Source organism: Xenopus tropicalis, chromosome 7, assembly GCF_000004195.4.
Source record: "Xenopus tropicalis strain Nigerian chromosome 7, UCB_Xtro_10.0, whole genome shotgun sequence".
Lineage (NCBI taxonomy): Eukaryota > Metazoa > Chordata > Amphibia > Anura > Pipidae > Xenopus > Xenopus tropicalis.
In genome coordinates, this window is record NC_030683.2 from 126,366,787 (window position 1) to 126,383,906 (window position 17,120).

Genomic DNA, 17,120 nt, shown 5'->3' on the forward strand with positions numbered 1-17,120 from the left:
TAACCCTTCTAATACCCCCACTTGGTTATATTCAGCCTGTCTGCTAGAAGATCCAGAACTAGAAGATCCAGAACCTGAATATTGAAATACCCAATGTTTCTTTCAGAATCAGGAGTCTTTTTTGTACTCATGTTTGGCTTTGTGGACCCTGTAGACCTGTGTTTCTCAAATGGCAAGACCCCAATCATCTGGGGTTGAGTAGGAGGCCTTCTTGACCTTCATGGCAGTAGATGCTCTACTTCTTCATACAGCCCTACTGTATGACCCACACCCAGTGAGCTACAGATACTCATATCTAAATAACAGATATAACCGTATGTTTTATGATTAGAGGTTTATTGATGATAATGAAAGGAAAATAGCTGCTAGACAACAGAACGGAGACTGGAGGAGAATGGAAACTGGTGGTGGCACTTGATGTACCGCTATTCCCAGCATTGCTTCCGCTTTTAATTGTAGCCACGACGGCGACTGCTGTGGCAGCCAGCTCTGTGGTTTTGGTGGCAGCCATATTTGCCGTGGTGCCAGGCACTGCACTATTTGTTGTCAGATCCGAGGTTGCTGTGTGGTTCTGGTGTCGCCCCCTACTGCCTTGGTGCAGCGAATTATACTGTTTGTTTTTGAATCCAAGTTCACAGAGTGATTGCCCATTTGGCAGAGGTTTTCTGTGGCACAGCCACGTAATGTAACTGAGTATGACTCCTGCCCTGAATAGAACAAAGCACAATGTTATTTAACAAGAAAGTATTCATAAATTAATTGACTGACTGTTTATAAAAATACAAATATACAGAGAAGGAATGTTCTGGGCACACAATAAGCTGTACCCCCATACTGTACTGTCTAAGGGAAACACTATGGCACCCCCTACCCATATGTATAAATACAAATATACAGAGAAGAAATGTTCTGGGCACACAATAAGCTGTACCCCCATACTGTACTGTCTAAGGGAAACACTATGGCACCTCCTACCCATATGCACACAATAAGCTGTACCCCCATACTGTACTGTCTAAGGGAAACACTATGGCACCTCCTACCCATATGTATAAATACAAATATACAGAGAAGGAATGTTCTGGGCACACAATAAGCTGTACCCCCATACTGTACTGTCTAAGGGAAACACTATGGCACCCCCTACCCAAATGTATAAATACAAATATACAGAGAAGGAATGTTCTGGGCACGCAATAAGCTGTACCCCCATACTGTACTGTCTAAGGGAAACACTATGGCACCTCCTACCCATATGTATAAATACAAATATACAGAGAAGGAATGTTCTGGGCACACAATAAGCTGTACCCCCATACTGTACTGTCTAAGGGAAACACTATGGCACCCCCTACCCATATGTATAAATACAAATATACAGAGAAGGAATGTTCTGGGCACACAATAAGCTATACCCCCATACTGTACTGTCTAAGGGAAACACTATGGCACCCCCTACCCAAATGTATAAATACAAATATACAGAGAAGGAATGTTCTGGGCACGCAATAAGCTGTACCCCCATACTGTACTGTCTAAAGGAAACACTATGGCACCTCCTACCCATATGTATAAATACAAATATACAGAGAAGGAATGTTCTGGGCACACAATAAGCTGTACCCCCATACTGTACTGTCTAAGGGAAACACTATGGCACCCCCTACCCATATGTATAAATACAAATATACAGAGAAGGAATGTTCTGGGCACACAATAAGCTGTACCCCCATACTGTACTGTCTAAGGGAAACACTATGGCACCCCCTACCCAAATGTATAAATACAAATATACAGAGAAGGAATGTTCTGGGCACGCAATAAGCTGTACCCCCATACTGTACTGTCTAAGGGAAACACTATGGCACCCCCTACCCATATGTATAAATACAAATATACAGAGAAGGAATGTTCTGGGCACGCAATAAGCTGTACCCCCATACTGTACTGTCTAAGGGAAACACTATGGCACCTCCTACCCATATGTATAAATACAAATATACAGAGAAGGAATGTTCTGGGCACACAATAAGCTGTACCCCCATACTGTACTGTCTAAGGGAAACACTATGGCACCCCCTACCCATATGTATAAATACAAATATACAGAGAAGGAATGTTCTGGGCACACAATAAGCTGTACCCCCATACTGTACTGTCTAAGGGAAACACTATGGTACCTGAGGTTTGAAGGGACTGAGAAAAACAATAATTATCATCATCGGAACACGACACCTGAACTGTATCGGAACAGTCATCAGAGAAGGAATAACAGCTTGGGCACGTCAAGCCATTTGGCCGGGTATTTGTGGACTCACTCCCTGGGGAGGTAAAACAATAAAGAAATTAAAGTCAGTGGCTTACTTACCCTTTAGTGTAAAAACTTTATATTACTAGTGGGGGCAGCATAGTAATCAGTAATTAGATTATAGTCATCTCGTGATCAGTAGGTACCCCCAGAATGAATCCGTAACCAACAGACAGTTTATATTATATTAAGTGGCCTATTAAAGAATCTCCCCAAACTGGAATATATATATCAGTAAATATTGCCCTTTTACATCCTTTCCCTTGAGCCGCCATTTTGTGATGGGCTGTGTGCTCCCTCAGAGATCAGCTGACAGGAAGTGATTGTCAGGAATCGGCGACGCTCCCTACCTGGCGTGCGGCGGCGTCCTTCCTCCCGGCGCGGCGAATCCAAGATGGCGGCGCCCAGGGCTCCACGTGGGCGCAAGGACGCCGGCGCGATGACGTCACGCGCTATGGCGCCAAATTCAAACTTAAAAGAACGCCAGAGACCCAGGTTCAATGCCCGAGTATAGCTCAATTTACCTATTGTGTTCCTGGGCTTCTAATATTCCTATCTGCTTTACTGTTGCTGTCTATTTGCCTGTTCCTGACCTTGAACCTTGCTGCCTGCCTTAAGTGACCTTTGCCTGAACCGGACCTCACTATTGGGTTATCCTGCATCTGTACTTCGCTCGGACTCGCTGGAAGCGGCCTTCCTCCTTGATCCTGACTTCTCCCCTCCCGTGGGTGCCGGAGGCCCCCGCTGACATTATACTCGGGCCATGGATCCCGAGGAAGCGGTACCGGACGTCGGAAGAGCCCTTCGCGGGCTGGCGTCCCGTATGGAGGCGTATGAATCCCAGCAAGTCAGAATTGGGCAAGTACTTGATTCCATTTTGTCCCGTTTGCCCGTTACTCCCGCTGTCGCGGAAATTCCTCCTGCTGTGGTGGTTCCTCTGCCAGCGATGCCGCCAGCTCGTGAGCCACGAATACCTCCTCCTCCGCGCTACAGTGGCAATCCGCAGGCCTGCAGGGGATTCGTGACTCAATGCCAGATTCAGTTTGAGTTCCAACCTTCCCAATTCTCCTGTGAGCGAGCGAAGGTGGGCTACGTTATGTCTCGTCTGGAGGGCAAACCACTGGAATGGGCAACTTCTCTCTGGGAGAGTCAGTCACCCCTGACATTTGATGTGAAGGAATTTCTACAGATGTTCAGAACCATCTTTGATGCCCCTGGTCGGGTCGCTACTGCCTCTTCACGCCTGCTGCAAATCCGCCAGGGCAGTCTCGGTGCCAGTGAGTATGCCATAGACTTTAGAACCCTCATGGCGGAAACTTCCTGGAATGAGGAGGCTTATAAGGCAGTCTTCTATCAAGGCCTATCGTCCCGTCTGAAGGATGACCTGGTATCCAGAGATCTACCTGACTCCCTTGAAGATTTGATTGCTCTCGCTATTAAGGTAGACACTCGCCTTAAAGAACATCAGGCTGATAAAGAGCGGAATAAAAAGTCTCATCCAGTCCTGGCTCCGCGCTTCCAGAACCCTATGATGCCACCGTCTTCCCCGCAGTTTACCTCTTCCCCTTCGGAGGAACCCATGCAACTTGGGAAGGCTCGACTATCTGCACAAGAGAAGCTTCGGAGACGCCTTTCCGGCCTATGTCTATACTGCGGCGGACAATCCCACTTAGCGGTTTCCTGCCCTGTCAAGCTGGGGAATACTCCTGCTTCAAGTAAGACTATTGTTTCTTTTGCTGGTAGTATTGTTCCTAAGTCAGCGGAACAATCTCACCAATTTCATGTTCCTGTGCAGATCCGGTTGCCCTCCCAGGCAATTCCAGTCTCAGCTTTCCTTGATTCCGGAGCTGCAGGAAACTTTATGGACTTGGCATTCGCGAAAAAGGTTGGCATTTCCCTCTTTCCAGTGACTCCTCCTATTCGGGTCCTCGCCATCGATGACAGACCTCTCTCCACGGACACCATTACTTTAACCACCGGTGAACTATCTGTCCAGATTGGAGCACTACATCTGGAAAAGATGTCATTCCTGATCATTCCATGTCCTTCGTCTCCTGTTGTGCTGGGGTTGCCATGGCTACGACTCCATAACCCCTCCATTGACTGGTCATCGGGTCAAATCTCCCGTTGGAGTCAGTATTGCCAAAGACATTGTTTAATTCTTCGGCCACTCCAGCGGGTTACAGTCTCCTCTACGAGTCTTTCAGCTCTGCCCTCCGTCTACAGGGACTTCTCTGATGTCTTTTGTAAAAAATCAGCAGAGTTTCTTCCCCCGCATCGGCGGTATGACTGCCCTATTGATCTCCTTCCTGGAATCATGCCACCCCGTGGGCGGACCTATCCCTTATCCCCTGCAGAGACGGCTGCCATGAAGGAGTATATCTCTGAGAATCTCCAGCGTGGATTTATCCGTCCTTCTACTTCTCCAGCAGGAGCTGGCTTCTTTTTTGTCGAAAAGAAGGACGGTGGACTCCGCCCCTGTATTGACTACCGGGGTCTCAATAAAATAACTGTTAAGAACAGATACCCTTTACCCCTTATTTCAGAACTTTTTGACCAACTAAAAGGGGCCAAGATTTTCTCTAAGTTGGATCTCCGTGGGGCCTATAATCTCATCAGGATCCGAGAGGGCGATGAGTGGAAGACGGCTTTCAATACCCGTGATGGGCATTACGAGTACCTCGTGATGCCCTTCGGCCTCTGCAACGCTCCAGCCGTCTTCCAAGAGTTCGTAAACGATATTTTTCGGGACCTCCTGGGGAAGTCTGTTGTCGTGTACCTGGATGACATCCTTATCTTCTCTCAGGATTTGGAGACCCATCGCTCCCAAGTCAAAGAAGCCCTTTCTCGCCTTAGAGAAAATTCTCTTTTCGCCAAGTTGGATAAATGCACTTTTGAAGTACCAAAGATCTCCTTCCTGGGCTACATTATCTCGTCTAGGGGCTTCGAAATGGATCCTGCCAAGGTATCTGCTATCCAGAAGTGGCCACTCCCCCAGAGTACTAAAGCAATCCAGAGGTTTATAGGATTTGCGAACTATTACCGCCAGTTCATTAAAGGCTTTTCTTCACGCATTGCTCCTATCCTTTCCCTCATCCGCAAAGGAGGGAGACCCAATTGTTGGCCTCCTGTGGCCCTTGAAGCCTTTCAGTCCCTGAAGGATGCCTTCATTTCGGCCTCTGTTCTTCGACACCCAGAGCCTCATCTACCCTTCTTTATTGAAGTCGACGCCTCTGATGTAGGAGCAGGTGCTATTCTTTCCCAGAGACATTCTGCAGATGGTAAGCTCCATCCATGTGCATACTTCTCCAAGAAGTTTTCCTCCGCCGAGCAGAATTACGACATTGGGAATCGTGAACTCCTGGCTGTCAAACTCGCCCTCGAGGAATGGCGACACCTCTTAGAGGGAGCATCTCATCCGGTCACGATCTATACCGATCATAAGAACCTAGAATTTCTACAGTCTCTAAAGAGACAGAATCCCCGTCAGGCGAGGTGGTCGCTTTTCTTCTCCCGTTTCCATTTTGTCCTGACATATCGTCCTGGGACCAAGAATCGGAAGGCAGACGCCCTGTCCCGAAGTTTCTCCCCAGAGGATCGTCTACCTATAGAGCGAGAGCCTATCATTCCTCCATCCAGGATCATTGCCTCTGTATTGCCCCAATTCGCTGAACAAATATTGCTAAGCCAGTCTGCCGCTCCTCCAGATACTCCCATAGGGATGGCATTTGTACCTCCTGAGTTACGCCTTCCCATTCTCCAGCAGACTCATAGCTCCAAACAAGCTGGCCACCCTGGTTCTGAAAAAACTCTTGAACTTCTTCAACGCCTAGTTTGGTGGCCGACCATCCGTAAGGATGTCCGAGACTTTGTCGCAGCTTGTACTGTATGTGCCACCACTAAAGCCAGCCACTCCCGACCCTGCGGTCTTCTGCATCCATTGCCAGTACCCTCTCGCCCATGGACGCATTTGGGTATGGACTTTATTGTGGAGTTGCCGCCCTCCTGTGGTAACACTGTCATTTGGGTAGTGATAGACCGCTTCAGCAAGATGGCACACTTCGTACCCCTGAGGAAACTCCCCTCGGCTGTAGAACTGGCTCAACTCTTCATACAGCATATCTTTCGTTTGCATGGTTTCCCTGTGGAAATTGTCTCCGATAGGGGGTCTCAGTTTGTGTCCAGATTTTGGCGCTCCTTGTGCAAGTCTCTGGGAGTGTCTCTTCAGTTCTCCTCAGCCTATCACCCTCAGACCAATGGGGCAGCAGAGCGTGTAAACCAAGCTCTTGAACAATTTCTGCGAAACCATGTTTCCCTTTGCCAAGACGACTGGTCAGATTTACTCCCGTGGGCAGAATTCGCTCACAACAATGCCAGTCATTCCTCCACTGGAAGATCTCCTTTTTTGTCAGTGTATGGTCAACATCCTTTGGCCTTCCCTCAAGATTTTCTCCTCTCCAAAGTTCCCGCTGCAGATGACTTGGCGGCTCACATGTCTGTTATCTGGGCTGCCACCAAGTCTAATTTGGAGAAAAGTTCCCTGATACACAAAACCTTCGCTGATCGTCGGAGGAAGCCTTCCCCTCCATACAAGGTTGGTGAAAAAGTCTGGCTTTCTTCCAAGAACATCCGCTTGAAGGTACCTTCTCCGAAACTGGGTCCCAAGTTCCTGGGTCCCTTCTCCATCTCTGAGGTGATCAATCCCGTGGCAGTCCGGCTACAACTTCCCCCAGAGATGCGGATTCCTAACGTGTTCCACGTCTCCTTGTTGAAACCAGTGGTGCTCAATCACTTCTCTTCTGCTCAGTCCCCTCCTTCTGCCGTCCTCGTGGATGGTCAGCAAGAGTACGAAGTTGAAAAGATTCTGGATTCTAGGCTCTCCAGGGGATCACTTCAATACCTCGTCCAATGGAAGGGATTCGGCCCTGAGGAATGCTCCTGGGAGAAAGACTCTGATGTACATGCTTCTCGTCTTGTGAAGGCATTCCATGGTCAATTTCCTCAGAAGCCTTGGCCTAGTGGTCCAGTGGCCCCCCGTGGGGGGGGGGTACTGTCAGGAATCGGCGACGCTCCCTACCTGGCGTGCGGCGGCGTCCTTCCTCCCGGCGCGGCGAATCCAAGATGGCGGCGCCCAGGGCTCCACGTGGGCGCAAGGACGCCGGCGCGATGACGTCACGCGCTATGGCGCCAAATTCAAACTTAAAAGAACGCCAGAGACCCAGGTTCAATGCCCGAGTATAGCTCAATTTACCTATTGTGTTCCTGGGCTTCTAATATTCCTATCTGCTTTACTGTTGCTGTCTATTTGCCTGTTCCTGACCTTGAACCTTGCTGCCTGCCTTAAGTGACCTTTGCCTGAACCGGACCTCACTATTGGGTTATCCTGCATCTGTACTTCGCTCGGACTCGCTGGAAGCGGCCTTCCTCCTTGATCCTGACTTCTCCCCTCCCGTGGGTGCCGGAGGCCCCCGCTGACAGTGATGCAGCTCTAACTGTAACAGGAAGTAGTGTGGGAGCAAAAGGCAGAACTCTGCCCATTCATTGGCTGATGGGGCCTAGCATGTATGTGTGCCTTGGCTTGTTTGTGTGCACTGTGACTCCTATGATCCCAGGGGGCGGCCCTTAGTACATAAAATGGCAGTTTCCTATTTAGGATTACCCAATGGCACATACTGCTAAATAAGTATATTTATATGAAAATGGTTTATTTAGATGAAGCAGGGTTTTACATATGAGCTGTTTATAGAGACCTATATTGTTTGGGGGTATAGTTTCCCTTTAAAATGAAATCTAAATGAGAGATGTTGGTTGGGGATTTGCTGAGCATTCTGGGAGCAGGACAGGAGACTTACACGTGGGTTTAGCCGGGGTGCAGTTGTCGGTGGTGCAGCAGGACAACACTTGCTTTCCTTTATATTCCATCACAGTAAACGTCCCGGGTTTGTTGCAGTGACTTTCTTGGACACAGGATCTAACGACGCCGCGTAGTGCAGCTACAAACACATGGACGGGGCAGTCTCATTAGCCGGCACATTCACAGCATAGAGAACAGCTTTAACCAACTATATCCCATGGTGGAGGGATACCGTGGGGAGTTATTTTATTTTATATTTAGTTTAACCTTGGTAATTGCCTAATTACAACATTAGGAGTTGGATAGAGAAGGTGTTACTGGCTCAGCTCATTAAAAGGGTGTGGCATATGAGGCAACTAAGATATAATTACCCCTTATTGGGGCAGAACAGCCCTATTGGGTTTATTTCATGGTTAAATGATTCCCTTTTCTCTGTAATAATAAAACAGTACCTGTACTTGATCCCAACTAAGATATAATTACCCCTTATTGGGGGCAGAACAGCCCTATTGGGTTTATTTAATGGTTAAATGATTCCCTTTTCTCTGTAATAATAAAACAGTACCTGTACTTGATCCCAACTAAGATATAATTACCCCTTATTGGGGGCAGAACAGCCCTATTGGGTTTATTTAATGGTTAAATGATTCCCTTTTCTCTGTAATAATAAAACAGTACCTGTACTTGATCCCAACTAAGATATAATTACCCCTTATTGGGGCAGAACAGCCCTATTGGGTTTATTTCATGGTTAAATGATTCCCTTTTCTCTGTAATAATAAAACAGTACCTGTACTTGATCCCAACTAAGATATAATTACCCCTTATTGGGGCAGAACAGCCCTATTGGGGTTATTTAATGGTTAAATGATTCCCTTTTCTCTGTAATAATAAAACAGTACCTGTACTTGATCCCAACTAAGATATAATTACCCCTTATTGGGGCAGAACAGCCCTATTGGGGTTATTTAATGGTTAAATGATTCCCTTTTCTCTGTAATAATAAAACAGTACCTGTACTTGATCCCAACTAAGATATAATTACCCCTTATTGGGGCAGAACAGTCCTATTGGGGTTATTTAATGGTTAAATGATTCCCTTTTCTCTGTAATAATAAAACAGTACCTGTACTTGATCCCAACTAAGATATAATTACCCCTTATTGGGGCAGAACAGCCCTATTGGGTTTATTTAATGGTTAAATGATTCCCTTTTCTCTGTAATAATAAAACAGTACCTGTACTTGATCCCAACTAAGATATAATTACCCCTTATTGGGGCAGAACAGCCCTATTGGGTTTATTTCATGGTTAAATGATTCCCTTTTCTCTGTAATAATAAAAAAAAGCTTTGAGCCAAGGGAAAAGTAGGACTGAGCCCCCCACACAGCTCACTAATACTGAAAAAGAATAACTAAAATGGTAGAACCGTAACACCCCTCAGCACACACTCCTGTTAGTATGGCCCATGTACCTGAGACTCTTATGAAGAGAGAACCACAGACAGTTCCCGGGGGACACGCCGTACTCTTCCCTCTGCAGGACGTGGAACCCAACTCAATACAAGCTTTACATGAAAGGCAATAACCTGCAAAATAAATACATCGGTTATTAATAACGTCTGAAAAATGGAGCTGTAGCATCATGGTAAATACTATTCTTAATGGAAAAATATCTGCATATTTGTATTTATACAGGAAAGGATGAGCGGCCATATTTTTAAAGGGAAACTACACCCCCAGAATGAATACGTAACCAACAGACAGTTTATATTATGTTAAGTGGCCTATTAAAGAATCTCCCCAAACTGGAATATATATATCAGTAAATATTGCCCTTTTACACCCTTTCCCTTGAGCCGCCATTTAGTGATGAGCTGTGTGCCCCCTCAGAGATCAGCTGACAGGAAGTGATGCAGCTCTGACTGTAACAGGAAGTAGTGTGGGAGTAACAGGCAGAACTCTGCCCATTCATTGGCTGATGGGGCCTAGCATGTATGTGTGCCTTGGCTTGTTTGTGTGCACTGTGACTCCTATGATCCCAGGGGGCGGCCCTTAGTACTTAAAATGGCAGTTTCCTATTTAGCGGGGGGGGGGGGGGGGTTGACAGCTCTGCCTGTACACTCCCCCCTTCCTTTTTGTAACAGGAAAGTCAAAATCACCACCTCCTTCTAGTTGCAAAGCTGCTTCCCGTTCACTATTAACCCTTTGTATATCGTAAGCCCAGTCCAAAACTGGGGAAGCACTGGCCTACCGGGCTGTGACTTGAAGGCCCCCCCTCCCAACATACACCCCAAATAAATTGTATAGCAGTATTAGGACTTCTTACTGTCAGAAAATCAACTGATAGATCCATCCATTTTTTTCTCCAGGACAACATGATCATCCCCACTTGTTCAATGAATCCCCCTGAGCTACTGCCCACGACACTGCTCAATAAAACATTAATTAGACCCAATAGGGCTGTTCTGCCCCAATAAGGGGTAATTATATCTTAGTTGGGATCAAGTACAGGTACTGTTTTATTATTACAGAGAAAAGGGAATCATTTAACCATGAAATAAACCCAATAGGGCTGTTCTGCCCCAATAAGGGGTAATTATATCTTAGTTGGGATCAAGTACAGGTACTGTTTATTATTACAGAGAAAAGGGAATCATTTAACCATTAAATAAACCCAATAGGGCTGTTCTGCCCCCAATAAGGGGTAATTATATCTTAGTTGGGATCAAGTACAGGTACTGTTTTATTATTACAGAGAAAAGGGAATCATTTAACCATTAAATAAACCCAATAGGGCTGTTCTGCCCCAATAAGGGGTAATTATATCTTAGTTGGGATCAAGTACAGGTACTGTTTATTATTACAGAGAAAAGGGAATCATTTAACCATTAAATAAACCCAATAGGGCTGTTCTGCCCCCAATAAGGGGTAATTATATCTTAGTTGGGATCAAGTACAGGTACTGTTTTATTATTACAGAGAAAAGGGAATCATTTAACCATTAAATAAACCCAATAAGGCTGTTCTGCCCCAATAAGGGGTAATTATATCTTAGTTGGGATCAAGTACAGGTACTGTTTTATTATTACAGAGAAAAGGGAATCATTTAACCATGAAATAAACCCAATAGGGCTGTTCTGCCCCAATAAGGGGTAATTATATCTTAGTTGGGATCAAGTACAGGTACTGTTTTATTATTACAGAGAAAAGGGAATCATTTAACCATTAAATAAACCCAATAAGGCTGTTCTGCCCCAATAAGGGGTAATTATATCTTAGTTGGGATCAAGTACAGGTACTGTTTTATTATTACAGAGAAAAGGGAATCATTTAACCATGAAATAAACCCAATAGGGCTGTTCTGCCCCAATAAGGGGTAATTATATCTTAGTTGGGATCAAGTACAGGTACTGTTTTATTATTACAGAGAAAAGGGAATCATTTAACCATTAAATAAACCCAATAGGGCTGTTCTGCCCCCAATAAGGGGTAATTATATCTTAGTTGGGATCAAGTACAGATACAGTTTTATTATTACAGAGAAAAGGGAATCATTTAACCATGAAATAAACCCAATAGGGCTGTTCTGCCCCCAATAAGGGGTAATTATATCTTAGTTGGGATCAAGTACAGGTACTGTTTTATTATTACAGAGAAAAGGGAATCATTTAACCATTAAATAAACCCAATAGGGCTGTTCTGCCCCCAATAAGGGGTAATTATATCTTAGTTGGGATCAAGTACAGGTACTGTTTTATTATTACAGAGAAAAGGGAATCATTTTTACAAATCTGAATTATTTGATTAAAATGGAGTCTATGGGAGACAGGCTTTCCATAATTCGGAACTTTCTGGATATCGGGTTTCCAGATAACGGATCCCATACCTGTTCAAATATCCCTCATTTCCTGGGGTACATGCAACCAGCAGTGCTCCATCTATTGTACAGTGTCCAATCCCCCCCTATAGCCCTACTCTTCATATCTCCATGGAACAGGTATCCAGAATCCCAGCAGTGCCGTTACAGAAGAGCTGGGCCCCCTTACCTGTCGGCAGAAGAGCTGACAGAACACACAGGAGCCCCACAGCCGATCTCATGGTGAGCAGGTTCCCCAGGATCCACATACAGAGAGATAATGGCAGCTCCAATAACTGGAAGTTTGGGAGGGGCGGGAGGTGCCTGACTCACAGGAGGAAACTCTAAATTGCTTTGCATTTAATTTATACCTGGGTTGAACCAACTTTTGCATGTGTAACCTAACTACACACGTACTACTAATTACATTTTATATATATATATATATATATATATATATATATATATATATATATATATATATATATATATATATATATATATATATATATATATATATATATATATATATATATATATATATATATATATATATATATATATATATAAAATAATCGTCCTTAGCCGGCACACCCTTCAATACTTTTACATATTGTTTTTAAAAAAACGACGTTTCGGTCCTTATTAGGACCTTTCTCAAGGATAAAAAACAATGGTGTACCACATCACATCTAAATACCATTCCAATCAAACAAGTGGAAATCAGTGCCCAATCCCCATTCTCTAACCATAATGCAATTAGCCAATGCCGTTATATGTGTACAAATTTAAACGGACCAAAACTTGGCCCTTAGCTGTGCATATCAATATAAAGTGCATATCCATTCAAAAAAAATGATTATCATATCATGACATAAGTGATTATATCCTAAAAATCGCCATACTATAAAATCTTAAACATAGTACAATCATCGCATGACGGAAATAATTAAAGTGCAATATCATAAAACACAATTATAAGGTGCAATGTACATTCTCACCACACGGTGTCACTAGTGCATCAGTGAGCTCACATAGGGGCACATTTACTAACCCACGAACGGGCCGAATGCGTCCGATTGCTTTTTTTTCGTAATGATCGGTAATTTTGTGATTTTTTCGGCGTCTTTACGATTTTTGCGTAAAAACGCGAGTTTTTCGGCGTCTTTACGATTTTTGCGTAAAAATGCAAGTTTTTCGGTGTCTTTACGAAAGTTGCGCAAAGCCGCGTTTTTTTCGTAGCGTTAAAACTTGCGTGAAACGTCGCGCCTTTTAAGTTTTAACGCTACGAAAAAGGCGCGACTTTTTCGCGCAAGTGTTAACGCTACGAAAAAATCGCGACTTTGCGCAACTTTCGTAATGGCTACGAAAAACTTGCGTTTTTACGCAAAAATCGTAAATACGCCGAAAAACTCGCGTTTTTACGCAAAAATCGTAAAGACGCCGAAAAAAACGCAAAAAATACGAAAAAGTCGCAAAATGTTCGTTTCCAATCGGAATTTTTCCAATTCGGATTCGAAATCGTGTCTTAGTAAATCAGCCCCAAAGTGTCCATGTTAAAAAGTTCATTCACAAGGTATCCTGTGAAAAAAATATATCATTTTTGTAATTCTATCTCGAAAATATATATTAAAAGAATTTTGTTAAAACCATATATAACACCTAACGGAAATACTACAAAGTTATATACAAAACATATCCCCGATCAATATTTTGGAGCTTATTTATCTATGTCAAAAAACAACTCAAATTCAAGCTTCCATTTAAACCATGAGGATGCACACAATTTAATTCACTAATCCAAAAGGCCTCCCTCTTAAGAAGACAATTATTTTTTGTATACTCATATTTTGGCTGTGCACCCCGTGGAGCATTGAGCCTTGGAGTGCTGACACTATCTGGATTCGCAGCGAATTTCCACGTTAAGGCATTGGCGGATTGTTTCGTGAAATGGATGAAAAAAATTGCTGCGGAAAAATTTGCCGCACGACCAAAAATTGTCACCGGCGTCAAAAAAGAATAGTTGCGCGTCAAAAGAATAGTCGCGGGCGACAAAATAATAGCCGGGTGACAAAGTAATAGCCGCGGGTGACAAAATAATAGCCGGGTGACATAGTAATAGCCGCGGGTGACAAAATAATAGCCGGGTGACAAAGTAATAGCCGCGGGCGACAAAAGAATAGCTGCGGGCGACAAAAGAATAGCCACACAACAAAATAATAGCCGGGTGACAAAGTAATAGCCGCGGGTGACAAAATAATAGCCGGGTGACAAAGTAATAGCCGCGGGTGACAAAATAATAGCCGGGTGACATAGTAATAGCCGCGGGTGACAAAATAATAGCCGGGTGACATAGTAATAGCCGCGGGTGACAAAATAATAGCCGGGTGACAAAGTAATAGCCGCGGGCGACAAAAGAATAGCTGCGGGCGACAAAAGAATAGCCACACATCAAAATAATAGCCGGGTGACAAAGTAATAGCCGCGGGTGACAAAATAATAGCCGGGTGACATAGTAATAGCCGCGGGTGACAAAATAATAGCCGGGTGACAAAGTAATAGCCGCGGGCGACAAAAGAATAGCTGCGGGCGACAAAAGAATAGCCACACAACAAAATAATAGCCGGGTGACAAAGTAATAGACGTGGGTGACAAAATAATAGCCGGGTGACAAAGTAATAGCCGCGGGCGACAAAAGAATTGCTGCGGGCAACAAAAGAATAGCCGCGCAACAAAATAATAGCCAGGTGACAAAGTAATAGACGTGGGCGACAAAAGAATAGTCACGGGCATCTATTCTTTTGCCGCACAACATTTTCGCCGTTTCGCGGATCTTTTGAAAGATTCGCAAATTTTTCGGCGAAGCGAAACGGAACAGATAAACTCATCACTAATAGTTACATAGTTACATAGGGTTGAAAAAAGACCAGAGTCCATCAAGTTCAACCCTTCCAAGTAAACCCAGCACCCACAACCTATACTGACCAATATTCAAGTAAATATATTTGTGTTACTAAATAAACATAAATAAAAGTATATAATGCAACACATCTATCAAACGATACAAGCAAAAACATCAAACAATTATTATCTAGAATGTGATTCCCGTACCTGCATATGGATATCTCTTTCTCTGGGAAATGCAGAATAGTAAATTACAGTATTTTGTGTTGTTCTATAAAAATTAGCCATTTGTCTCTAGGTAGTTGGAACTTTTGGTAAATGTAATAAAAGGGTTGCTACCCGACCGGCCTGCCCAGTAAATCGCCAGCTGGGGTCGGCACCAGTATTACAGATTTACAAGCAATGTACTTGCCAATAAATTTGTAATGGCCTATAAATCCCCCCCTTTCCTGACCCTCTCCCCTGCTGGTTACCCTTAACTACAGGGTCGGACTGGGCCACTGGGAAAAATCCCGGTTGGCCCCCGGCTCTAGTGGGCCCCCAGACCCAACCCTTGCCGGCGTCCCCCTCCCGACCGTTCCTCCCCTGAGCATCAAATTTACGCGCTCGGGGGAGGACGTCATGTGGGGGGCCCTGTTAGGGGGGTTAGGGGGGCCCCTGCGGGGGTGGGGTTAGCGGACGCGCCCGCCTGGGGGCACCTGCAGGGCCCCTGAGACAGGAACCCCGGTGGGCCCTTCACCTTCCAGTCCGACCCTGCTTAACTATGGGTCCCCATCCATTTACCAGCCCCACCCACCTTTCCCCCAACCCACCCATTTACCCACCCCTTACATCATATCCCCACCCCCAAATGACATCACAGCCCGCCCCCAACCCGAAGGCTGGTATTTGCCACAGAAAAAGGTGGCAACCCTATTAATTAAATCCAGTTTCAAGGGTCTTTCAGTTAAAATTTAGATTAGCCAAATTGAAAAAGAAAAAAAATATCTCTGTGTATGGCGTAAACTGGTCCTGTAGGTGTTTTATTTGTGTATTTTTAATTATGTCAATGCAGCTACGTGACCTGTGTAGGGAGAGATACAGTAATTACCCAGTCAGGGTGTTTGGGAGGGGCAAATAAAGCTGAATGAGAGTTTCCCTAGGGCAGGTCGGGTAGGGAATAAGGAGGGACAGACGTAGCTATCAATAGCCCTACACTGAAAAGTGACCCCCCCATTTCCACTGCTGTACCCCCACCCTATACCTGTAGCCCCTATTATCCTACAGTCTGTGCCCAATGTGTGCTGAAGTGCTCAGTAGTAATATTGTAACAAAGTGGGTGCCAATGGTTCGTAAAGGATAAGTAAACCTTAAAAATCTGAATGTGAAATTGCTCAGATTACTTTTCTAAGCACTTTTGCCATTTAAATTCATTATTTGTTTCCCAGTTTCAGAGCTGTTTAAAGCAACAGTAACACCAAAAAATTATATTGTATTAAAGTAATGAAACTGGAATGTACTGTTGCCCTTCAATGGCCTACTATAGTTTATGCAAACAAAGCTGCTGTGTAGCCCCGGGGGCAGCCATTTAATCTGGAAGAAAGGAGAAAAGGCACAGGTTACATAGCGGATAACAGATAAGCTCGGTAGAACATAATGGGGGTTTATCTCTTATCTGCTAACAGGTAGTGATGAGCGAATGTGTCCTGTTTCGATTCGCTGAAAAATTCGCGAATCTTTCAAAAGTTTCGTAAAACGGCGGAAAAAATGTGCGAAACGGTGAAAATAGTGTGCGTCAAAAAAAAATGTCGCCCGCGGCTATTCTTTTGTTGCACAGCTATTCTTTCGTCACGCGGCTATTCTTTTGTCGCCCACGGCTATTCTTTTGTTGCACAGCTATTTCTTTCGACGTGCGGCTATTCTTTTGTCGCCCGCGGCTATTCTTTTGTTGCACAGCTATTCTTTCGTCACGCGGCTATTCTTTTGTCGCCCGCGGCTATTCTTTTGTTGCACAGCTATTCTTTCGTCACGCGGCTATTCTTTTGTCGCCCGCGGCTATTCTTTTGTTGCACAGCTATTCTTTCGTCACGCGGCTATTCTTTTGTCGCCCACGGCTATTCTTTTGTTGCACAGCTATTCTTTCGACGTGCGGCTATTCTTTTGTCGCCCGCGGCTATTCTTTTGTTGCACAGCTATTCTTTCGACGTGCGGCTATTC

At 44.6% G+C, this 17,120-nt stretch overlaps 1 protein-coding gene across 1 annotated transcript; it reads right to left on the reverse strand.

Annotated features, from left to right (window-relative positions):
- Positions 1–317: 317 nt before the first annotated feature.
- Positions 318–12,348, reverse strand: LOC116412221 (phospholipase A2 inhibitor subunit gamma B-like). The gene is made up of 5 exons (XM_031905958.1): positions 12,211–12,348; positions 9,637–9,750; positions 8,161–8,301; positions 2,181–2,321; positions 318–707 (listed from the first exon to the last, which is right to left on the reverse strand). Exons 1-5 carry the CDS (start codon positions 12,287–12,289, stop codon positions 547–549), a joined length of 636 nt encoding a protein of 211 aa, XP_031761818.1. The 5' UTR covers positions 12,290–12,348; the 3' UTR covers positions 318–546.
- Between the last annotated feature and the right edge of the window lie 4,772 nt (positions 12,349–17,120).

Excerpts from the sequence above, each read along its gene's own strand:
- LOC116412221 (XM_031905958.1), bottom strand. The coding sequence starts at position 12,289 with ATGTGGATCCTGGGGAACCTGCTCACCATGAGATCGGCTGTGGGGCTC. Across the intron at positions 2,322-8,160 it reads CACCCCGGCTAAACCCACGT|GGAGTGAGTCCACAAATACC; the intron begins GTAAGTCTCCTG and ends TTACCTCCCCAG. Across the intron at positions 708-2,180 it reads TCAGTCCCTTCAAACCTCAG|GGCAGGAGTCATACTCAGTT; the intron begins GTACCATAGTGT and ends TGTTCTATTCAG.